The 25,306-nt window shown below is 36.6% G+C and overlaps 1 protein-coding gene across 1 annotated transcript; it reads right to left on the bottom strand.

Moving 5' to 3' along the window:
• Nucleotides 1-4,452: 4,452 nt before the first annotated feature.
• Nucleotides 4,453-24,787, bottom strand: trim37 (tripartite motif containing 37). Its single transcript, XM_058790013.1, has 25 exons — nt 24,615-24,787; nt 23,899-23,980; nt 22,635-22,736; nt 22,137-22,177; nt 21,509-21,625; nt 20,899-20,986; nt 20,587-20,709; nt 19,777-19,900; nt 19,622-19,689; nt 18,764-18,888; nt 18,389-18,439; nt 18,209-18,290; nt 18,049-18,125; nt 17,784-17,963; nt 15,156-15,270; nt 14,734-14,931; nt 14,207-14,343; nt 11,028-11,110; nt 10,332-10,508; nt 9,931-10,221; nt 9,201-9,365; nt 8,661-8,853; nt 7,495-7,610; nt 7,163-7,315; nt 4,453-5,864 (listed from the first exon to the last, which is right to left on the bottom strand). Exons 2-25 carry the CDS (start codon nt 23,917-23,919, stop codon nt 5,806-5,808), a joined length of 2,886 nt encoding a protein of 961 aa, XP_058645996.1. The 5' UTR covers nt 23,920-23,980; nt 24,615-24,787; the 3' UTR covers nt 4,453-5,805.
• Nucleotides 24,788-25,306: the final 519 nt, after the last annotated feature.

Raw genomic sequence — 25,306 nt, 5'->3', positions numbered from 1 at the left:
TTGTTATTAATAACCAGGTGAGCAGGAAGTCGGTCTGAACAACTGAACACAGTGATGATCTAATCATCTTTTTGGCGACAGTCTCAAAAACGTATGCGGTCTCATCAGATTTCATTTTGTGAGATGGAAGTAGTTAAATATATGAAACATTAATTAAATATATGTTCAGTCAGTGTTTTCACACATACAACAACAACAAATTCACAAAAAAAGTGACTCTTATAGTTCGTAGAATTTTCGCAAGCAAAATCCAGTCATTTCAATAGGAATCCACACGATCATGAATTTTGCATGAGGGCAAAAGATTTTTGCAATGGGTTCTCAACCGAACTTTGTCACGTTGACCAACAGAAAGCTGTTTGGTTTGGAAGTGATGGGATAAATTTGATTTTTAAAAGTTTATCTCAAATTTATGTTTTTTCCCAGAATTCTGAGAAGAAAAGTCTGAATTTGTGAGACAAAAGTAGCAATTATTTTGTGAGAATTGTCAGAATTGTGAAAAAAAAAAAAAAAATAGAATTCTGAGAATTCCAATTCTGGTTTATATCTCGCAATTCAGATTTTTTTATTTATTTATTTTTTAAGATGCAATTTCCTTTATTTTTTCATTCTTTTTCATCCTATGATTGCCCTCAAGATTTGCAATATTTTTTACACTTGGACATTAAAGGGGTCATGAACTGAGAAGTCAAAATTCCCTTGATCTTTTGACATATAAGAGATCATTGTACTATAAAAACTTTCTGTAAGTTTCAGAATTCAAATCTTATATCTTAAAGCTTATATTGAAGGCAGTCTGCCAAAACAACAGTTTATGGAATGTACCACTCTATGATGTAATAGTGTGACTAAACACCACCTCCGCAGAAGAAGATCAACGCCTGCTTCTACATCGCTGCCTGTTTAACCCCGCCCACTGATTCACACATGTAGTGTAAATAACGAGAGACGAATGCAGGTCTACGCAGAAACCAAAAGATAAAGATGGCTCAGAAGACAACAAAACACTGTGCAGTGCCAACATTTATTTTTATGAAGTTTCAGAACATGTCAGTAAGAACTTGGTCCTTTGTTTACTTCATTTTACTGCGGATTTGTTTAAAAAAACAAAGCACAATACTTCCAAGACTGCATTCTGCCACACCTATTTAAACAGAGTGTTCTGATGAGGGGGGTTAAAAACAGGACAGAAAATAGCCTTTTACTTTTAAATAGTTTTTTTGATGTAAAAATCTTGATACAATTATAAGTGGACCTCAAAGAACAGTACAAAATAATAATAATAAAAAAAGCCAGTTCATGACCCCTTTAATGCTACACATAAGGACTCATTGGAGTATCTGTTCCCGGTGATTTCTGCGAGTGTTCCGAGAACTGAGTGAGTCCTTACTGCCGTCACACACCGGACCTGTTGTGACCCCTAAAGGCTTTCTGAGCCAGGACGTGTAATTATAGTCTCCGGCCTCCACCTGTCAGACCCTGGCAATAACACAGGACAATTTAATTGAACAAGCTGCCTTTTAATCAAGCTACTTGCACTTCCTGTGGCGACAGGAGCATGAGCCCATGTCATACATACGGTGTTATGTGTCACCCGGTTGTAAAGCACTTTTCTTACTTGACATTATTTTAAAAGAGACTATATAATAATAATAATAATAAAGTAAAATAAACATCAATATATATCCTTTTTTTATTATTATTATTATTTTTTATCAGGCTCCTGTGTGTAGGTTAAGTAATTTCACTTTAAGTTATTTCACTTTAATGGCAATGAAAAAAAAAACTATTCATTGCCATTAAAGTGAAATAACTTCGAACTTAAATAAACATAGAAGCCTGAGAAAAAAAATGCTCATTTTAGAAGAAAATTTCAGACAGCGCTTAGAGGCTTTTGCATTTGAACTCTTCATGTTATATGTATAATATTTATAATAAAAAATGTATAAATAAAGTATATAAAATGAATGCAAATTTAATGGTAAAATGGCAGTTGCAGTTCTGCATGTGATGTGGTGTTTGTACAGGTGTGACGTGTGGCACAGGAAGTGTCTTCTGTTCTGTTTTGTGCTGTATATTAAACTTTAATCGTTCCTAAGTTATTAATGGATATATTTTTAAGGCCAGAGAACTTCCTAACCATTCCCTGCTGTACAGTACTCCAGAAGAGCTTTTCCTGTTGTATGTAGTTTACATAATTGTTACGCAAAACAAAATACGTATGCAATGTATTTTCATTTCACAAGCTGTTTTTAAAAACCTAGTAACCAAGCAGGTTTATTAACAGGTTTAGCTTAGATTAAATTACTAATGTCAGCCCATACAACACACACACACCCCCCCCTTGAAAATTACAATATATAAATATTAAATCATAAATCTAGTTATAGTCATAAATCTGTTTGCATTTAGCCTAATAGTAGACTCTTTCAAGATACATTTATTTCTTGCTCCTGAAATATATATTTTGGTATATAAATTAAATAATATTTCCAATTTTACAAATATATTTCATTGAGCTTCACTGTACAGCATATATAATTTCAATTGATTTTGGCCAGTAAAAAAAATATTTTGGCACATGGAGAAACAAAATCAACAGTGATATGTTGAGTTCAAGAATTTGAAACCGTCGAGACATTGAACTGAGGTATTCTCACACACACACTCTCAGGAAAAAAAAGGTACAAAAGCTGTGACAATGGCAGTAGTACCTTCAGGGTACTAATATGCACCATTTAGGGGTAAATAAGGTACAAAAGTGTATCAACTTTTGTATATGAAAGCCAGCCAGTGCTGCTGTGTCTAAACAAATACCTGTAACTAAAAAAAGATGTTTACTTGTTTACTTGATGTTTAAATGTAAGCTGGATATTTCCGGTCGAGTGGTCCAGATTGAAGGTGATGAATTGCACTAAGAACAGGATTTAGTGTTCAGCTCTCTGGATGAGCAGTAAATTAAAACTGTGTACTTAGCGTACAACACTTTCCTACAAAAACAGATCCGCCGTGTTACATAAACCCCCTGAAGACCGTCATCACAGCACAAATGGAAATGCTACGTAAAGGTTTAACAGGCCCAAACCAGGTATGTTATTGTGATGAAGAAACGTTATGATGGATCCGGTGTCAGTAACGGCTAGAGACACAAGTGGACACAGGAAGCCGTGAGTGTTGGCAGTCATGCAGGTACTGGAGGAGGACAGAAGCTGAGCCAACACGCACTCATCCACATAAACACCGCCGGGCTTATTCTCACACAGTACAGACCTGGCACTGCACAGCCTACAGACTAGACCAGACAGCAGGCGCAGACGGCCACGCAGACATGCGCACACAACACTGCACTTGGAAGTACAGATCCAGGTCACATTTCACCCCAAAAATCGAAAGAAAGAAATGCACTATATTTGAACTAAATATTCAAAATAAACTTCTTATAAATTGTACCCCTTACAAAAATTAACCATGATTTTACTACAAATAAAACCAAAAGAACGATGGTTACTGTAGATAAACCATGGTAACCGCAAGTTAACAATGGTTTTGCTACACTAAACATAGCATCTGTAGTATATGAATGGTAATAAATACGCCCCCCAAGGGGTATTTATAAATAATGGTATAAGGATATTTGTTGCACCTATTTAAATACAAAATATAGTGAACAAAATGTTTCATAAATCACATAAAAAAAAACACTTCAAAATAATTAATGATCTAATTAAAAAGCAGTCATTAAAATCTGCGTAATTGTACAAAAAAAAAAAAAAAAGTTTTAAATAATTAATGAACAAACTATTACGCATATTTTTCCATTATGTTTTCCATAATTCTTATTTGGAGGTCAAATTCAGGTCAAATTCCACTTCAAAATCTAATTTAAATAGTAATACAGATAAATTAAGAATGAATTAAAACAATAATTAAAATCAGCCTAATTATGACAAAAAAATTCAAAATGTAAATTAACATAAAATAGAAGATTTTTATTATATTTTATATGATAGTTTTCCAGTATTTTCTTATATAATTCTATATAATATAAGAATATTCTTATATAATTTGGGGATGAAATCTGGGTCATATTTCACTACTTAAAAAAAGAAAAGACTAAAATAAAAGAAAAAATATAAAATTTTTATATATATCTATACACTAGTAAACATTTGAAGTGGATCAAGACCTTTCATCAATGTTATATAGTTAAATATATATATATAATCCTTTCACAAAAATTGGAATGCCAAAAAAAAAAAAAAAATCTGCTTAAATGTCAAAAAAATAATACAAACATTTAATTTAATAGACTTTTTATATATATATTTGTAATTATATTTATATAATTTATATTATCCATTAATTATTTAGAGGCGAAATTAGACCTTTTGCATACTTTAACACTGCACTAAGGCAAATAATGTCACTCAAAGAAAAAAAACAACATTATAATGATAGTACCACGTCATTTATTTGTTCAGGTTTTAATTTAGATAAATATACAGTACACACTGTGCATATACTCCAATTTGTTTTGGGCCCCCAAAAATCTTTAAAAACATGCTCCAGGAAACCAGTAAACTAGAAATGTGCAGACTGTCCTCTCGCTCCTTATAAGAAACATAAAACATGAAAAGAGGAACATTATTATTATTACAGAACAAAAAACAGAAATAGATTTACATTGAATAGTCACAGGAACACTGTTATCATTGTTTTACACTTTCAGAACATGCTGGAGGGGAAGTGAAAAAAATAATGTATGTGTATAAAGCCAACAATTAAACAGAAAAAGCAATGCATTATTCGCTGTACACTTTTCAACAAAACATTCACATGTTCAACAGACTGCACTGAGCGAAAGCTGTGCATGCAAAGAGCGAGACCGTGACCTCAACTTAATATATATGCATCACTCCCCAGCTGTTCACTATTCACAACACAAACGGAGTGATTTCCCAGCTGCTGCCTTAACAAGAGCACGTCATCAATGCTTTCTGTCTGAGCTCAAAGCAAACCATACAAACACACACGAGCCTGGGGATAAAAACACAGACCCGGACCCTCCTGAGACTTTGGTTTAAGTACGGAACTGCCTTTTATTTGAGTTAACGTGTCAAAAATAACTAGAGGAAAAAAACAAGGGAATGTAGCATTAAGAAGTTGATAAGTGCTTGCTAAATAACAGCTTATTTGAAATATATAAAAACACAATCACTGTGAAAATTGTTTGAACTTGTATTGGCTCCATGTTCCCTTTTTGCAGACATTTAGTCAATGTAAACATGTTTTAGGTATAGGAATCTATGAATTGTGTTCTAGACAGCTTAATATATTCACAGACAAGCTACATAAAATTAAACAAACAAACAAACAAACCCTCATTAATGTCTTTATATATACATATATATATATATAAACTGCACAAAGAATAAGCCACATAAAAAGTAACAGAGCAGCACCTGTAGTGACATTCTTTGACTCAGTGTGCCAAACATTTGAAGTTATTAAGGTGTTTGGCAACTCTCTATGAATTTGACAATAAGCAGCATTGAAATGTATAGAACTGTAATATGACTAGTTATGCACACACATAAAATGTATACACCTAGCTTTACAACGGAATGTTATGCATTTCAAAATGCAAGGCAAAAAAAAACCAAAACAAAAAAACAAACAATCTTTACTATCCCAAAAGTACATACAGTAGCACACAGAAACATATAGTCCTGTTCTGAACATAAAGTAAAGAGCACATTCAGTGGCTGACGACACAGGAAGGTTCATTTGTAACACTGTGGTGGATCATCTCTCTGTGGTCTCTCCAGTCACAAAGCTCAGATCATCAGGGATCAGCTGCTCGCCTGAGAACGAGACACAGACACCGCTTCATCAGACCACTGGAACACTAGTCTGCAATACTGTGACTACGACCCACCCACAGAGATAATGACAGACTAAGCAGGTGACTGACCTGTCCAGCTCTATTTTTAACTTTAACAAAGCATCATACAGGCTGTGTGACTGGGTGTAACAATTTAACAATCTAAGGGTTTTGACTTTTTTGCAATAATCCGCATCTTCAACCGAAATCTTAGAAAACATCAGAAATAATAACCCCAAAAAATGGGTTATAATAATAAACATTTTTAGTCATTACATATTAATTAATAAGTGACACTGACATGTTGAACAGACATTTCTGAGAGTCTGTATTACTTTTGTATGGGAGCTCATTTCCACTCTAGGATTGATAAAAAAATAAAAAATAAAATTATAAAAAATAATTTTAATTTTTAAAAATTAATTAAAAAAAAAAACAAATATATATATATATATATATTTGTTTTTTTCCCCTCAGAATTGTTGATGTTAACTGTTAAATAAAAATGGTGAAACATCGACAATTCTGAGGGGAAAAAAGTCAGATTTGTGAGATTAAAAATAAATAAAATAAAAATTTTATATATATATATATATATAAAGTTACCTTTTTAATTCCAGAATTGTAAGATATTTGAAAAAAATAAAAATCCTAATTTTATTTCTTGCAATTGTGAGAAAAAATAAAAAGTCCAAATTTTGTTATAATTAGTAGCTTTTTGCCTAATTTTCTATAAGACTGATATTAATACTTCTATTCAGCAAGGATGTGTTAAGTTGATAAAAAGTGATAGTAAAGACACACTGTTAGAAAATATTTCTATTTTGAATATGCTGTACTTTTTAATTCAAAGAATCCTGAAAAAATAAAAAAAATAAAATGATTTCTGAAGCATCATGTGACACTAAAGACTGGATTAATGGCTGATGAAAATTCAGCTTTGCATTACAGGAATAAATCATATTTTAAAGTATAATAAAATAGAAAACTGTTATTATAACAGTTTCTCTATTTTTCATCAAATGAATGCAGTCTTGATGAGCAAAAGATAGTTCTTAAAAATTTAAAAAAAAAAAACCTTGCTTATCCCAAACTTTTGAACGGCAGTACATATGTTTAACATATGTACATATGTTAAAATAAATAAATAAAAGTTGCATTTTCAATTTGATCTGAACTGACCTTTGTAATTTCAAAAGATTTAAAGACCATGAAAGAGAAGTTGAGTGAAATATGCGCAAACTTTTGGCTAGCAGCAGTGAAGTGTGGGATATGAACCTGGGCAGGGTAGAGATCTGGTGTCAAACGCACAGTCTCCAGCCTCCAGAGCCACCACTTCATCCTCGTTCTCGTTCTCCGTGTCACAGTCCAGCTCGCTGTCACTGCTCATGCTCGGCAGCACATGGTGGGGCTGCTTCTGGCTGAGGAGACCTATGGACAGACAATCGTACCTTTTCAAGAATAGGGGAATTTCCTTTTGCACACTAAGAGAGTGTTACTCATCAAGCACCTGAATAAATGTAATTTATGCAACACATACTTGCTGCAGTATAATTATACCCCATGTTTTTTCCTGTTTTTGAGTTTGAGAACGGATCTTCATGTCTCACCTTCATCAGGGCGTGAGGAGGAAGAGGATGGTTCAGCCAGTGACAGCAGTGACTGATGGACCTCGCCAGCACCCTCTTGGTCACAGTTAAGAAAGCTGTCTGTCAGCAGACCAGACCTGAGGGATACAACCTTATTAAAAAAGCCATTGTGTATCATGCCATTTTATGTGGGTAAAAAAAAAAAAAAAAAAAAAACCCTGAATAAACAAAAGAAAACAAACCAAAAAATAAACCCCACAACCACCAACAAATAAATAAATATATATTATTATATATATATATATATATATATATATATATATATATATATATATATATATATATATATATATAAAATAAAATAAAGCTAAATATTGGCATACAAAAATTTTTCAAACCAAAATAAAAACAAATATTAGCGTGGTAGAAACAAATTGTGTGTCATGCTATTTATGTGAAAAAAAAGAAGACAAAACAAAAAATATTGGCATGCTGACTGAAACAAACTAAAACACAATAATAAAAGAAAGTAAGGGTGAAAAAAAAAAAAAAAAGGATGAAAGTGATTGGGTGTCATGTTATTTCATGGAAAACAAAACAAAACAGGATAAAATCTAAAAGCCAAATATTAGCATTAACTACGCTAAACAAACAAACAAACAAACAAGCAAACAAAACAAAAAACACTACACCAACCCAAAGAACACAGAACAAACCCAAATACTGAAATTATCAAAGACATTAAGCTTCTTATTTTACACGAAATAAACTAAAACACAAATTAGGATGGTAAAAGCAAATGTGTGACAACTATTTAATGTGAAACAACTAACAAGAATAAAACTAAACAAAATCGAACCCAAAAACAAATCAAAACTGTAACAAAAAAACTAAACTAAAAAAAGTCAAATATTAGCATGGTGAAAGCCATTGTGTCATTTTACCATGCAATGTGAGAAAAAAGCAAAAGTCTCTTAAATAAAGAGGCCAACCACTGATTTACAGCGTCAGAAGAAAACTTAAGATATTCCAATAATAACAATGAATGTAATGAATGACAAATTAAAAACTATTCTAGATCTAAAACAGCAACCTTCATTCAAGCTCACTTACTGCATGTGTTTATGAATGGAAACACACTCACACACAATACGCTGTGCTGCTGATGGCTTGTTTCTGTACATTACCCGACGGCTGGAGTCCTGCGCTGTTTGGTGGCAGGAGCAGCTGCTCCATTGAGGCCTGTGACGCTGAACAGGTCTGAAGCTGAAGCTCCATACAGAAGTTCCTCATGCTTGGAGCCAGGAGGCTTATCAGAGGAAGAGGAGCTGCTTCCCAGCGAGGGAGGAGAACTCTGCACACTGCGGGCTTTCAGCGAGCCTGCAAAACACAGATTTCTAAACATTTTGAATATCAGGATTGAGTTTCCCAGAAGTCTCTTTGCTTTCCCCAAAATGAAAATTTCAGATTATTCCTAGCGTAATTGGAACGGTTTCAAAGCTATTGTTGCATCTTGGGATGCAACAATATTACATATTTTCATGTTATCTCAACAACTAGTTAAGTAGTCAGTTTTAGGGAAGCCAGGCAAAATTAAGCTGGTTAGGTTAACTTGACATGGCAATGCTTATGGTGCAAGATGCTGAAAAACTGCATGAGATGAGACTAGATAAACTAGTAGGTTGGTGGACAAGCATGTTGACTGATGTCTAGTGTAGTGTACTGACCATCCAAAGAGGAGGGTCCCTCTCTGAGACAAGGAGCAGGTTCAATAGGGGACTCTCGTCCAGCTCCTCTCAGCTCCTTCTCCCCAGCATCCACAGCCCTGCGCAGTGACAGTCCTCCCAGCACTCCCACGCTCTCCTGCTTAGGAGAACCAGCCTTCTTCACTCCTAAAACAAAGGTCAAAAAAAAGTCAGGCTGAATTTACAACAATATGAGATTATTTAATGTTTCTTAAAAGAAGACTCTAATGCTCACCAAGGCTATATTTTACTGGATTATAAATATAGTAAAAACAGTAATATTGTGAAATATTACAACATTTTGATATATTTTAAAAAGTAATTTATTCCTGTGATGGAAAAGCTACATTTTCAGCATCATTACTTCAGTCTTCAGTGTCACATCATACTTCAGAAATTCTTCTAATTTTCTGATTTGGTGTTCAAGAAACATTTTTTATTTTCAATGTTGAAAACAGTTGTGCTGCAACTTTTTTTTTTTATCAGGATTAACTCTTGTAACATTATAAATATCTTTACCATTACTATTCGCTAAAAGAAAAAAAAAGTACAAATCTAAAAGTATTTTAAAGAGCATTTTGTTCATTATTTAATAAATACAATTGCCAATCAGTTTTAAAAAAGCACCTAAATAACTTTGACAAATCCATACAAATTTTAACCTAAACATCATGTTATTAAAATAATGAGGTAATCTAGCTCAGTGCCATACCACTGCGAGAGTGTCGTGATGAGACGGGCGCTTTAAAGAGCAGTTCGCTAGGTTTGCGACTGGGCCCCATCTCGGAGTCCATGGAGGGGCCCTGCTCGTGGTTTGAGGCTCCCTGAGAGGAGATCCGACCGGCTCCACTGCGCGCTTCCAGCTGCCCTTTTACGTCTGACATCTTACTGCGCACTTCTGCCATCTGAGCCTTCAGTCTGATCAGGACTCCTGAGTCTGGGGCTGACCGACGCACCGCCTGAGGCCGACGCTCACGCTCTTTACGAGAAGGCACTGCAGCAGCTGTCAATCAAAAACAGTTAATGAGTCATGAATCATGTCAACTTTACAGTCACTTCAGAGCGAGTTCATGTTTATAATTCCCATGTCCATTTTGATCACATCAGTAACACCTTGGCTCTGGAGGAGAGAGGTAGGGGGACGGGGCTGCATCCCCCACAGTGACTCCACATGGCTGCGGTCCTTCAGGTCCAGTAGTTGGATGAGGATGACCGGGTCGATCTCCAGGAGGCTGGCTGAGCTTGAACCTGCCCCACGCCTTGAACCCCGGGCGCCTGCACCAGAACCTCCTGACCAGCAGTGGAAGACATTTATAGCTTTATTTCAATTACTGAAAAACTATTTTAATAGTTTTAGTTTTAACTTAAGTCACAATGAAAATCAAAATCGACAATTATTTTTGTATGGAAATTGAATTGTTTATTATTAATGATTTATCAGTGCACGTAAATTTCTTTTTACTTTTCAACTCATTACATTATAGTCATATAGTTAACCATTATAATAATAGGTATTTTTTTTGTGGGAATTATTAAATGTCATTTCAATTTTGTGAGCGCTAAACGTCTTGCAGCAGAAGCTCAAAGTGCTTTAAACTGCAGATTCTGCAGTAAATCTTCAAAGGCTGATATGGTAATTTGGCTCAGTTACATCACTACAACTGATTAACAGGGTGTCACAGTCGATGACACTTCAAAGCCAAGTGTTTCAACACACCAGATTGCCATATGCATGACACTCGCTTTTCATTAGAGAAACAGCATTATTTGTATAAATGAGGTCGCTTGGACGGAGAAACTCTGGTTCACCTGTTGCCCCGGCAACATCATCGGGTAATTCGCCTTCCTCCAGGTCTAGATTCCCACTGTACTCCACATCATTCTCACCAGACCTATAACACATAAAAATAATTCACACTTGTGTCATTTCTCTGGTACTAGTGGAATGTCAGCAGCAAGTAAACAAATCTACAATGCATAACAAGATTAACTTTAAAATTTCGGTTTAAGTGTAGAAAGGTTTTGAATGATTAATTGGATCCCAATGGAGCTAAATGAGGTGTGGCCGGGCATTATGTTCCCAGTGTATCGCCACATGCTTTAAATAGAGCAGGATTCGTTTGTGTGGCTCCCCCTGTTAATAGTGAGAAGTGGTATAGTCTGAAATAAGCTGCTCCACAGGGAGTGTTGATAGCATTCTGCTCCAAGCATCCTGCTGAATATGTATGTATATGTGAGTGAGTGTGTGTGTGTGTGTGAGTGTGTGTGTGTGTGTAAGGGTAACACATGCACCATTGTCTCAGGCTCAACTGTGTGATGACTCAGTCCTCTCCAGTGGTTCTCTGCGCTGATCCACTACAGTATTTATAGAAGCTGAGAGCTTCGACTCCACATGGATACATCGAACAAATGTTTGCTTACCCTGCTAGTATTTACACTGGCATCACAAAAAAATTAAAAATTATTTTCTTTATATACCCGAAAAAAAAAAAGAAGTGTTACTCATTAACTCATTTAGAAAATAAAAATAAAAAGTATTAAAATAAATAAATACATAAATAATTCCCTCAATATACATAAAACAACAGGCTTTTAATTTTTTAATTTTATCAAATATAAAGCTATTTTTTAAATAAATCCAATAATAATAATAATAATAATAATAATACCTATTATTATTATTATTATTATTCCCCAACAATAGGCTTTCTTTATATAGAAAAAGATTAATAAAGATTAATAATAAAAGTATAATAATAAAAGTATAATAATAAAATTAATCATGTTATTGGACATCATTGCATTTGTACGGAAAGTGCTAATTGATCATGATGCATGCTGGCAAAACACGATCAACCACCTGCTATCTGGTAAACCACTGTGCTGAAACAAAGGTTTTGAACTTTCCCATTTTTGCAGATTTAAATGAAACAACAAAAAAAGATCAAACAGAGATTTGATTAAGAACATTTCTATGCACTTCTAAGACTGCAGGTTTGCCTGACTGACATCAGGATGCATATGAAGCACAGAGAATCTTAAAAACATCTGATGATCTTTCTGAAGTCCTGTATTTGTCTATTGATCCTTCCCCTATTCTTGCAATATTTGGTTTAACTACAGAACTCTGTTTAGATAATAATACAAAAAACATGATTTCTTTTTCAACTTTAATAGCTGGATGTCTTATATTGTGTAAGTGGAAGGACAAATCTCCACCTACGTTTAGTCAATGGATTAGGGATCTTATGCATCACCTTGCATTAGAGAAGATTCGATACACTGTTAAAGGCTGCAGTCAAACTTTTTTCTCTATTTGGTAGCCAGTGCTGACAGAGCAAATGGATCCAAATTTAATATTTTCTGCTTAATTTTGATGTCATTTTTTCTCTTTTCTTTCCCTCCCTTTTGTACATATATGTGTATGCGTTTATAAATAACAATAAGGTATAATGGTGCAGTGGGGGGAGGGGGGGCTCTGTTGGAGCAAGACATCTCTTTTTTTCCTCTTTTTTCTTTTAAAAGTGTTTTTATATTATGTAAAATATTAATAAAAAGACTGAAAAAAAAAAAAAAAATTGAAGCTTTTTGTGCTGTATCAATGTGATCATAAAACAAAAATCAAGTCAAATCCATATGCAATCTCAAGTGGTTGCAGGAAACCTATTTGAGATGATAATACCAGTTGTAAACAGAGCCTAACATCCCATAATTCCCTCTTTCCCTACTTTATCCTGAGTAAGCGGCGCTTCTGACATTTGGGTAACGGTAAGTGCATGGGCACCTTACCAAAGCCAACATGAAGAGCTCACACAAAACACTCCAGCAAATAGAGTCAAAGGTGTGAGAGAATGTGCGTGGGCCTGAGAACAAGAGAGCACGTGTGAGAGAGAGAGAGAGAGAGAGACAGAGAGAGAGAGAGAGAGAGAGAGAGAGAGAGAGAGAGAGAGTGAGTGAGTGAGTGAGTGTGTGAGTGTGTGAGTGTGTGAGTGTGTGAGTGTGTGAGTGTGTGAGTGTGTGAGTGTGCGCGCTCACTGGAAAAGCCAGAGACTGTGAGAACGAGCATTTGTAAGCAGGAGGCAGAGGCTCTGATGACTCATTCGTCTCATCTGGTTGGAGCAGTGTGTGCGTTTGAGAGCAGTGTGAGCGGGCGGTAGCCGGCAGCATGAGCAGAAACATGTGAGGTTCTGACTCCAACACCTCACTACAGAAGCACGAGCGCTCTTACAGAGCCTACACAAGTCAAAGCTGCCAATACTGATCATTCTCTCAGATCGTGATAGGACAGGACAGAAAGAACAGCTCTCTGGTTAAACACAGAGTACGAGGGAATGCCTGTCAAATGTGGTAGCAGCCCTAATTAAACTGTGTTTTCCAGCCTGGGGGAGGATACAGCTGTTTCCCTATGGCACACAAAGCACCAACTCTTGTGCGAGAATCTTGGTACACTAGTATTTACCACACCATGAGGACGTGACCTAACAAATGAGGAGTATTGCTTTAAGGGGGGAAAAAAAAGGAAAAACACTATTAGAGCTGATCACGATTTTGCCAGAAACGCTTTCAAAAGACATGCATTATCTACATATTTATCACAGTGAAGATTGTGACCTTCATCAAGTGATGACTTCCAACAAGTATGGTACTAATGGCTTTAATTATAGCTCATTCATTTAGGTTTGCATCAGAACTGTTAATCATTGCAGTGATTTTGCTTGGGTTAAAATCTTTTTTTTTATTCACCCTCATGTTTCTTTTAGTTTCTTTCTTTCAAATAAAATTCTCCTAACAGAAAAAAACAGAATGAAAATTAACAGAGACTATCAAGACTGTCATTCAAAAAGAAATGGAAAACAAGATCAAGAGAAAAGCACAAAATTAAGTAAATGGTGACATTTTTTGTGACTATAACAGTGTGCTTCAAATGGTAATGCCTCAAAATCACATTCTGAAATTTTAGCAAAGTTGTTTTTAAATCTAGTACGTACATGGTCTCTTCGTCAATGTCATTCTCCTCTGTGTTGCTGGTGGCTGTGGAGCTCCCAGAGGTGCTACTACCATCCAGAGGATTGACATCTTCATCTCCAGTTAGACAGTCCACCTCCAGATCCCCATCAGACAACTCCTAACATTGCATCAACACATCATCATCAAACTGATCCTAATGTGCGCAATATAACATCAAATAGCTCCAAGCATGAAAATGATTCAAGTAATGTGGCTGTTAGGGCTTCAGGTTCACTATATTACAAGTAGGCTTGCTTTCTTTAGAGATCACAATGAGCACAATCTGATTTGAAATGTCATATGGCTAAAAGTAGATGATGATGTAAGAGTGTGTATGTAAAAGATGTTTAAAATGTGGCTATGATGAAATGATGGATAATATCTTGGGGGAGTTAAAAAAAAAATAAAACAGTTTCTAGTTTTCAAAAGGAACAAGAAAAAGTTAAAGATTTTATTGCTAAAATAATGTTAAATAATAGCTATGACATGCTGCTCTGACAGGCCTTACATTAGAGTCATCGTGCTGGGTCTTCTCTTCATCCTCATCTTCTTTAGTCTCTGCTGAGGCTGCCTGACATCCTTCCTCCAGTACGGAGCTCTTTCCCTGACGTGAGTCTCTCCCGGAGGAAGTCGTGGGGCAGAGACGGCGATCAGGTGGAGAGGAACTCCTCGACTTCTGTCGACGGAACAGTTCTATAGCTAACCTCTGAACAGAAATACACCAAAACATAAAACGCATAAATGACATGACACAATTTGGAAAAAGTGTTTCTTCATTATGTTTGAAAACATCAACAGGCATTACATGCTACAGCATAAATATTACATGGATACCTAATTCTGTTCACGTTTGAATCAACGCAGTTTCTTCAAGCCAGATTCTAAGTAGGATGTATTCAGGGTGACAAAGTTTGAATCTTTAACACTAACCTCTTTTAGGTTGTTGATCTGTTGAATGTAGCTGGACTGGGCTGACTCCAGCTGAGTTATGTACCAATACTGATCTCTACACTTCTGAAAAAACGTAGGTGATCGCACTTGATACCTGTGAGATTAATTGAAAAAGCAGAGCATGAGAAATGAACAAGACAGCATACACTGGATACATCTTTGGACAGTATATCATCCACTTCATGGTAAATCTAAAAGAGGAGGAAATTCCATTCGAATTCCACTGAACAAGTACTGTACGCTTCCTGTGACAATGGGCTTTTAAGGGGTCATGAACTGCCTTTTTTTATTTGAACTGCCTTTTTAAAATTTGTGGTCCACTTATAGGTGCATCTCAAATTAGAATGTTGTGGAAAAGTTCATTTATTTCAGTAATTCAACTCTAATTGTGAAACTCGTGTATTAAATAAATTCAATGCACACAGACTGAAGTAGTTTAAGTCTTTGGTTCTTTTAATTGTGATGATTTTGGCTCACATTTAACAAAAACCCACCAATCTCAACAAATTAGAATACTTCATAAGACCAATAAAAAAAACATTTTTAGTGAATTGTTGGCCTTCTGGAAAGTATGTTCATTTACTGTATATGTACTCAATACTTGGTAGGGGCTCCTTTTGCTTTAATTACTGCCTCAATTCGGCATGGCATGGAGGTGATCAGTTTGTGGCACTGCTGAGGTGGTATGGAAGCCCAGGTTTCTTTGACAGTGGCCTTCAGCTCATCTGCATTTTTTGGTCTCTTGTTTCTCATTTTCCTCTTGACGATACCCCATAGATTCTCTATGGGGTTCAGGTCTGGTGAGTTTGCTGGCCAGTCAAGCACACCAACACCATGGTCATTTAACCAACTTTTGGTGCTTTTGGCAGTGTGGGCAGGTGCCAAATCCTGCTGGAAAATGAAATCAGCATCTTTAAAAAGCTGGTCAGCAGAAGGAAGCATGAAGTGCTCCAAAAGAGACTTTGGTTTTCAAAAAACACAATGGACCAACACCAGCAGATGACATTGCACCCCAAATCATCACAGACTGTGGAAACTTAACACTGGACTTCAAGCAACTTGGGCTATGAGCTTCTCCACCCTTCCTCCAGACTTTAGGACCTTGGTTTCCAAATGAAATACAAAACTAGCTCTCATCTGAAAAGAAGACTTTGGACCACTGGGCAACAGTCCAGTCTTCTTCTTCTTAGCCCAGGTAAGACGCCTCTGATGCTGTCTGTGGTTCAGGAGTGGCTTAACAAGAGGAATACAACAACTGTAGCCAAATTCCTTGACACGTCTGTGTGTGGTGGCTCTTGATGCCTTGACCCCAGCCTCAGTCCATTCCTTGTGAAGTTCACCCAAATTCTTGAATGGATTTTTCTTGACAATCCTCATAAGGCTGCGGTTCTCTCGGTTGGTTGTGCATCTTTTTCTTCCACACTTTTTCCTTCCACTCAACTTTCTGTTAACATGCTTGGATACAGCACTCTGTGAACAGCCAGCTTCTTTGACAATGAATGTTTGTGGCTTACCCTCCTTGTGAAGGGTGTCAATGATTGTCTTCTGGACAACGGTCAGATCAGCAGTCTTCCCCATGATTGTGTAGCCTAGTGAACCAAACTGAGAAACCATTTTGAAGGCTCAGAAATCCTTTGCAGGTGTTTTGAGTTGATTAGCTGATTGGCATGTCACCATATTCTAATTTGTTGAGATGTATATATAATGTTGTCAAGAATTTTGCATCAGAAAACATAACTTAAAAATAAAAGGCTATTTTCTGTCCTGTTTTTAACCTCCCTCATCAGAACACTGTTTAAATAGACATGGTGGATTGTAGACTCGGAAGTAAATGCACACTGCTATGATTGGCTAATAGTTGTGTATGTTCACCAGCGTACATCCTTCACAGAAGGACACTGCAGTGATTTAGGTTTAAAATGCATAAATATTCATTTCAAACCATCTGTTTAACAGACAAAGCAATAGTGATCACGTAATAAAAACAGTTACAATTGTGTGTTGCAACATATCCAATATACTTGACACAGCATCCTCTTTTAGTTTCAATCTTTCTGAAAATCCCACGTGAAATTGTGCTTTTTTTGGAAACAAATCCGCGGTAAAATGAAATGAACAAAAGACTGAGTTCTTACTGACGTGTTCTGAAACTTCATTAAAAATAAAGTTCATCCACTCTTTCCTAACGTTGGCACAGCACAGTGTTTTGTTGTCTTCTGAGCCATCTTTATCTTTTGGTTTCTGCGTAGACCTGCATTCGTCTCTTGTTATTTACACTACATGCGTGAATCAGTGGGCGGGGTTAAACAGGCAGAGATGTAGAAGCAGGCGTTGATCTTCTTCTGCGGAGGTGGTGTTTAGCCACACTATTACATCATAGAGTGGTACATTCCAATATAATACAATACAAGCTGTTTTCAGAATAACAAGAAAATTTTGAGTTCTGAAACTTACAGGATGTTTTTATAGCACAATGACCTCGTATGTGTCAAAAGATCAAGGGAATTTTGGTTTCTCAGTTCATGACCCCTTTAATAACGGAGTAAAACTATTGAAAGATACTATTTGAGACATAAAAGAGTCTAAAATTCAGTTGCAAGGGCACACCTGAGCACAAGAGTGTCAGTCTGCATATTCAAGTAGCCTTCACTGGCGAGAAGGTCCAACCTGAAGAACCTGTTATACCCCCAGCACTCGCCCACCTCAAAGTCTGATGCAAACTCTCGAATGATGTTTTTGGTAGGGTCACTGGAGGCCTGGTGGACCATCTCCACCCTGTATTCATACCTGGAACAAATTCAACCAGTTAGCCTTTAAAAACATTATTTGTGACACTGCACAGCAGGATGACAGGACAGCAAGTGCAGCCTACTTGGACGTCTCTGGGAGTCCTGCCGACAACTCTAGAAAAACAGAGAGATAGTTTCCTCGAACAACGCCATTGCCATCCTAAAACACAACAACAATGTCTGTGAGAATAGGAAGAGTCTGAGAATTTCAATTGGTCACCGTGTTACGGGTGACAAACTTACCGGATAAACCTTTAACCTCCAGCACAAGCCAGATATCTGGAGCGGGGGGCTGTAGACGGGGTCGGCTCTCTGCCGCAGAGTACTTAAGGCAATGAGACAACACCAATTCAAGTCACGCAAGAAAACTAATGCACCATTTAAGATATAAATTAGTAAGAAAGACAAAGGGAGTGTCATTACCTGAAGTTTGCCAAAACAAAAGTGCTCGAGTCATAGGCAGGAACCAGCTCACTGAGAAGAAATGAGATATGACTGTGAGCAATTTGTCTTGCAAATCGAAATAGGAAAGTCTCTACAAGTTCACAGCAAACTTCATTTCACTCATAAATAACGAAGTGCTATTCTAAAATCTCACTGGAGAAATATCATACCGTATTGGCCTACAAATTGACATTATGATTGAATGGCTTTATAAGCCTAGAGTTGTTTTTACAGGTGTGCATGTTTATTCATTATTCACAGACTGCCACAGAGAGTGCCAAAGTTCAAGCTTATGGAGATCTTGTCACTGTGTGAAGCAGCAATATAACAGGTACAGTGTTTATGTTTGTGTACCTGGTGAAGTCTGGTGGGACAGGAGTGGTGACAAAAGACTGCATTGGTTTCCTGTGAACCTGCTGGAACATGAGCAGGATCTCTGGACTCTTAGAGATCAGCTCGCTCTTACTACACGAACGCAGCTGTGGGGAGAAAACACTTGTCACAAATCAAAAAGTCTACAAACATCTGAAATGACTCATGAATTCTTCTAAATTCTAATTTAATGATATATTTTAATTACAAATTATTGTAATTACACAGTTTAAGTGAAAAGCTGAACATAAAATTCAGAATTAGTACTCTGTTAATAACATTTTCTAATTTGACCCATTCTTCTTTATAACCTTACAATTAAAAATAAAATAGTTTATTTTCAGGTTTTAATTGTAGTTCTGTCATGACAACTCTCGGCGGGATTGACATGTACATGACAATGTTAATGTATTTGGTCTTGGCGGAATAGATATGCTACACTGCTGCTGCTGCGGCGGAGCAAGTACCGAGACTTGCTACAGCCAATACATCCACAACATGCTGCTGTGAGCATGTAGGAAATACTGCTGCTGCACATAGGCTATAACACATATGAATAACCCCCCATAGGATACATGAATCACCTCGTAGCAGATCTATACAGGTGGAGCTGGGGAAGGTGGAGGGTTTCTGAAGTGTGCTGCCAAACTGCTACAGCAAACAAAAGCCAGGTATTTGAATATTGAGCAGTGAGCTCATTGGCTACTGATGCAGGAGAAAACCAATCAGCTGTGCCATGTGATGATAATGTCATTAGGTCAGATTGAGTTAGACCTATCGGACCTAATAGACCTTCACTGCACATCTGTTGTATTTTACTGATACACCAGATCCACATACCTGATGTTCCACTTCCTGCAGCAGAGACTCAAGTAGTTCTGTCTCCTGTGTCAGAGAGGTCTTCTGTCCTGTGGGTGCATCAACTTTACGTTAGGCCAATATAACCTCAAATGTCAGATTACATGAAAACTGTCAGAACAAAAGCATGTATGTACCCATGAGTGTAATGAGTTTGTTCTTGAGCTGATTATCGAGCCGAGCGATCATCATTTCCACAGCATTCCGGATTTCCCTCACCCTCTCATCCTTCGCCCCTCGCACCGCCTCAACATTCTTCTCCTGAAAAACACATAAAATGCAAAGGTATAGCTCTCAAAACTTCCAAAATTTATATCATATAGCCAAAAGTATGTGGACACTGGACACCCAAACACGCTCCCATATAAATTCTTGAGCACCAAGTCAGCATATTAGAATGATTTCCCAAGGATCATGTGACACTGAAAACTGGAGTAACGATACTTAAAATTCAGCTTTGCAATCGCAGGAATAAATTAAGCTTTAAAGTGTACGAAAATAAGTTTAAATCGTAATAATATTACTATGTTTACTGTATTTTGGTCAAATAAATACAGCTATGCAAGCATCATAATTAATAGGGAGTTGGTTCTCCACCTTCCACTTCAAGGAAGATTTTTCCACTAGATGTATTTGTCCATGTAATGTAAATTTGTTTAGTGCTGTGGCGCCCTCTATAGGACAATCCCCTGACGTAGGGGCTATAAACAGTAGCTGATGGACTTGTGTGGGTTTCTTGGCGTCCTGGAGATCTACATTATGTAAAACGCCTTCAAAAGCACTTATCAAACCAGGAATACATGTAATTAGATAACATTTGATTTGTCATTAGCAGTTCCATCTAAAAGGGATTTGTGGCTGGTAAACTAGCATCCATTACAAACTGTCAACTCAGAACAGATCTAAATGGCTCCGTGTGGGCGTGAATGAGAAGCGAGGGTGCTTACCACTTCTTGAACCAGACTAATCAGCTCCATTAGCCGGCGCCGTAGCTTGGCCACCTCCTCGTTCACCTTGGTCACATGCTGCTCGTAGATCTCGGCCAGGGGTTTGAACGTATGACCTCCGTGCTGTGGAGAGGAGGAGGAGATAAGCAAGTTCCTGTTTGAGACAAACTGACATTCATTCACATTAGGCACAGTATTATTCATTGATAATTTGCTCCTATGTGTGACCAGTCATGGTTTAGCACAACACATTTGGATCTGAGGAAATGACAATCCACCGGCCTAATAAGTTTTGAATTCAGAATTGCGTACCATGCCTCCCCACAGAGCGCACTGGTGACAGATGCACTTCTTACATGTCCAGCAAAACACACTCAACTTCTCATGATGGTTCTCACACCTGTTAGGGTGAGAGAATGACAGGGTGAGAAGAGAGAATGAGTGACAGTGAGCATTAACTCTACACTAATTGGTCACTTAGTCATCCCAGAACATGAAAACCAAATATAAGCTATGGCGTATCTTTTTTTTCTATATCAAAACATTTTTCCATGCCTATTTTTCCTAGGAACATTCAAATACTGTATGAAAAGCCATGATATAAATAATGTTTTAAACATTTGTGCTGTTCATATTTTTGTAGAAACTGTGGTACACTTTTTAAGAACTAAAAAAAAACATTTTTAACATTATAAAATCGTTATGGTTACTTTTGATCAGTTCAATGCATCCTTGCTGAATAAAAATGTATTTCTTTATTAAAAAAAAACAAAAAACACTTGACCCCAAACTTTTGAACGGTAGTTGTATATATTGCACAGTTAATATTATATATAGTTATTCCACAGGGCAAAAAGTGTCCATGGTTCAAAAACACTATATTGCAGCTGTCAAGACTGTATTAATATTCAGTATTACTCACTTGTCTTTGTCGTTCTCCTCATGTTTTGTGAGGTTGCAGAGCTGCAGTGTGTCCAGCTGTTGAGTCACTTCCTCTGCCCAGCGACAGTTGACCAGTTCCCTCAGCTGAAGCGGAGCTCTGAATACAACGCAAGTTTGATTAGCAAAAAGAAATATATACATGTTTGTTAATATTACTTTTTTTTTTTTTTTTTGAATTGAGAGAGGACAGAGGATTAAGATTGGTGTGCAAACTGGATTAAAGTTGATTCTATAAAAATTATGCAAAGTTTGAATATTTTTTTGGATCAAGGAAAAGCAAGCATGGGATATGGGATGAATGTGTGCCAGCACTCTAGATAAAGGAGTTTTTGTTTGAGCTTTAATTATAAAGCTGTGGTTTGAACACACTTCAAACTGCTTTGGCAATTATGTAAGTGTGTTTCTATTGCCAAATATCAGGTGGCTCTGGTCCAGTTGTCTAAAGTTTTTTTGGATGTGGTTCCCTTAATGTAACTAATCAGAGCTTCCCTGAAATGATCTCATTCTGTAAACTCTAACAATAGAAAAATCATTACTTAATCCTCTAGATTTACTTCAAAACCTGTCAGAGCTCAAAACATCATTTGAAGTTGAACCTCAGAACTTACCGACAGTGGGGACACTGAGCTCTCTGTTCAGTCAGCCATCGCTGCCAGGAAGAAAACAGAAGAGCAAAATGTACTTATTTATAAATGCTACCTTGGCTTAGCCTTCGAATCAATAAGAGGTCAATTATTAAACACATGACGTGTTTTAATAGTAGGATTCGTCCCAACATGGCGCACTTGAAAAGCATTTAAAAACATCTACACTGCTCATTACTTAAAGTGTTTTGGCAAAAACAACTGAAATGTATCTCTCAGATCTCAAGTGAAATGTGACGTGTATAATATTTGTGTATGATAATAATAATAATAATAATATTAAACCCGCTTTAGAAATCTTATTAAGCCAAATCCTCCATATACATGTAAATTTAGTCATGTCCTGTCAAGCTGACACAATAAAGACAGCGTTGATTAATTAGACAGACACTGTGAGCTCCTCTAGGCTGTGTGTAGTATGACCACTGTGCTGTTAATGAGTGCGTATGCATGTTTGCTCACCCGTATGCAGCTGAAACAGCACAGTTTGGAACAGTGAGGGCAGAGACGGGCATCACGCAGCTTTTCCATGCAAATGAAGCAGCGGAAGACTTCCGCTATACTCTGAAGAGTTAGTTGATACATGAACACTTTGCGGACTTAACGCGAGAGTAATAACATTCACTACAATATAATCAAACATGTTTATGTTCTTAAAGGAATAGTTCACTCAAAAATATAAATTTGCTGAAAATGTATGGAGTTCTTCATCTGAACAGATTTGGAGAAATTTAGCTTTACATTACTTGCTCACCAATGGATCTTCTATAGTTAATGGGTGCCGTTAGAATGAGAGTCCAAACAGCTGATAAAAACATCACCACAATTCACAAGTAGTCTACACAATTCCAGTCAATCAATTAATGATCTTGAATTAATAACAAATTACTAATCTTGTAAAGTGAAAAGCTGCATGTTTGTAAGAAACAAATTCAACTAAGATATTTAACTAACCTTCAGTACTTCTGGACAAAATAATCCATTAATCTCTAGTGATCTGTGCATATTTCACATATGTGCAGATTCAAATGAAATTACTTTCTCACTGGACTTTAGCTGGAAGCAACAGTCCGGTGTTAAAAAACATCCTGATGGGTTTGTTTATTTTAAACATGCAGCTTTTCACTTCACAATACATTAATTTGATGGACTAGAGTCGTTTAGATTATTGTGATGTTTTTATCAGCTTTTTGGACTCTCATTCTGACGGCACCCATTCACTGCAGAGGATCCACTGATGAGCAAGAGACGTAATGTTACATTTCTTCAAATCTGTTCTGATGAAGAAACAAACTCATATTGGGTGACCTGTAGATTGTCAGCAAAATTTAATTTTTAGGCGAACTATTCCTTTAACATTAACATTCTGTCTTCATTTACTCACCCTTATGCATTTTTTGTGTGCCTCAAGCTTGTAATATAGCGCACAAATCTTATAGGTCACTGATAACTTTCAAAATCTTTTTTTTTTCTGTCATTTGAGAGTCTTGAATCTCTATTATAATGACAAGAGTGTTCAGGATATTTCTTATAAATTCACCTTTAGTATTCCATAGAAAAAGGAAAAGATATTTGAATGACATGAGGATGAGTAAATAATGACAGAATTTTCCTGTTTGGCTAAAGTCATGTTGTCTATAAACAAAAGGCAACTTGATGCCTGCATAAATCATAAAACATACACAAAGCATAAAGCATACACACACATATCATACTGTAAACATACCTCAACACTCTGCTCATCCATTTCAGCCAGTTTTACTTCTGACAGTCAAATATATCTGACGGGAGAATCTTGGTTGCTTTCACTGCAGTAAAAGCAGAGAGCAGAGACCATTCAGATGCTAACATTTCAGCATTATCATGCAGTAGATTCCTATAAATGCCTGGCAACTCAGAGCTGATGTGACAAGTGACAGAAGACATTCATCTGTATGAGCTTAAATGACTGCAGATGGCCAAAACACACGATGAAATAAATGCATAATATTAAATGAACTGCCAAAATGCTGTAGGGTACATCTGCCAACATCAAATGGAGGCCTTCATGGTTTTATAAAACACATAACGGTATCAAATACAACATATCAATGGTAAACGTTTACAGACGATTGACTTTAACAACCAAATAATCCATAAATGGTCAACATTTCGATCAATAACAAACGCTGTCATACATTTAATATGCCTGCAGGGACAATTTTTGAGCACATCCAACAAGAAACATCTTCACGTGCGAGCTTAAAACTCACTGCCAATTCAGAGAGAATAAGAAACGACGGATAAACCATTAAAATAAGATTATATTATAAATAAATACACCATACATATACTAGCAGGTGATATAGCACAGGTTAGCATTTAGCAAGTTAGCTAGGGGGGGGTTGCACAAAACTCAGTTTACCATACAGAAAAATCACGTATCTATCAAAATGCATTTACCTTTTAATGTTGCCCTCGAATCCCTCACTCCGACTGTCTACATCAAACGCTATTAATTTAGTGTTTAATAAACAGTATTGTAGCATCAGACTCTTGTTTATAGACTAGCAGCAGCAAGCAGCGAATGTAGCGCCTATATGTCAATGTCAGTCACCATGGGAGACCGTGTCAGTCACCATGGGAAACCGTATCCACCAATCGTATTCACTGTTGGTAGCCGAGCGGATTAGCATTAACCAATCACGATCGCGCATTACGAGTGGGCGGTTCATTTAGTGTTGTGACACGCCTACTTAAAAGCGCCAACATCAAATATTTAATTCTTGACCATTCAGTTTTGCTTGTTACCAGTTTTACCGGATTTAACCGGTTTTTGTAACTAAATTCTTAGGATTTTGTATCAGATTTACAATCTTTTATCAAATCGATGCAATGTATTTGTTTTCTGGTGTAACAGTAAAAGTTGGAGTAGTTTAAACTGATGAAAGGTAGGTGATGTGCCATAAATATAGAATTTTTTATCAAATTATACTAATTCAAAATCATACAATACAAGCTATATCAATGCCTCAAATAACTGAACAAAAACTAATGTCACATATTGACTGAGTAATATGTAGAGTACTTGCATAGTAAATCAAGATCTCAGCATATAACTTGATGAGCCTCTTCACTCTCCTGAGAGACACTGA

Source organism: Onychostoma macrolepis, chromosome 10 (assembly GCF_012432095.1).
Source record: "Onychostoma macrolepis isolate SWU-2019 chromosome 10, ASM1243209v1, whole genome shotgun sequence".
Classification (NCBI taxonomy): Eukaryota; Metazoa; Chordata; class Actinopteri; order Cypriniformes; family Cyprinidae; genus Onychostoma; species Onychostoma macrolepis.
Note: the sequence above shows the minus strand (reverse complement) of the source record. Positions and strands in the feature narration are given on the sequence as shown.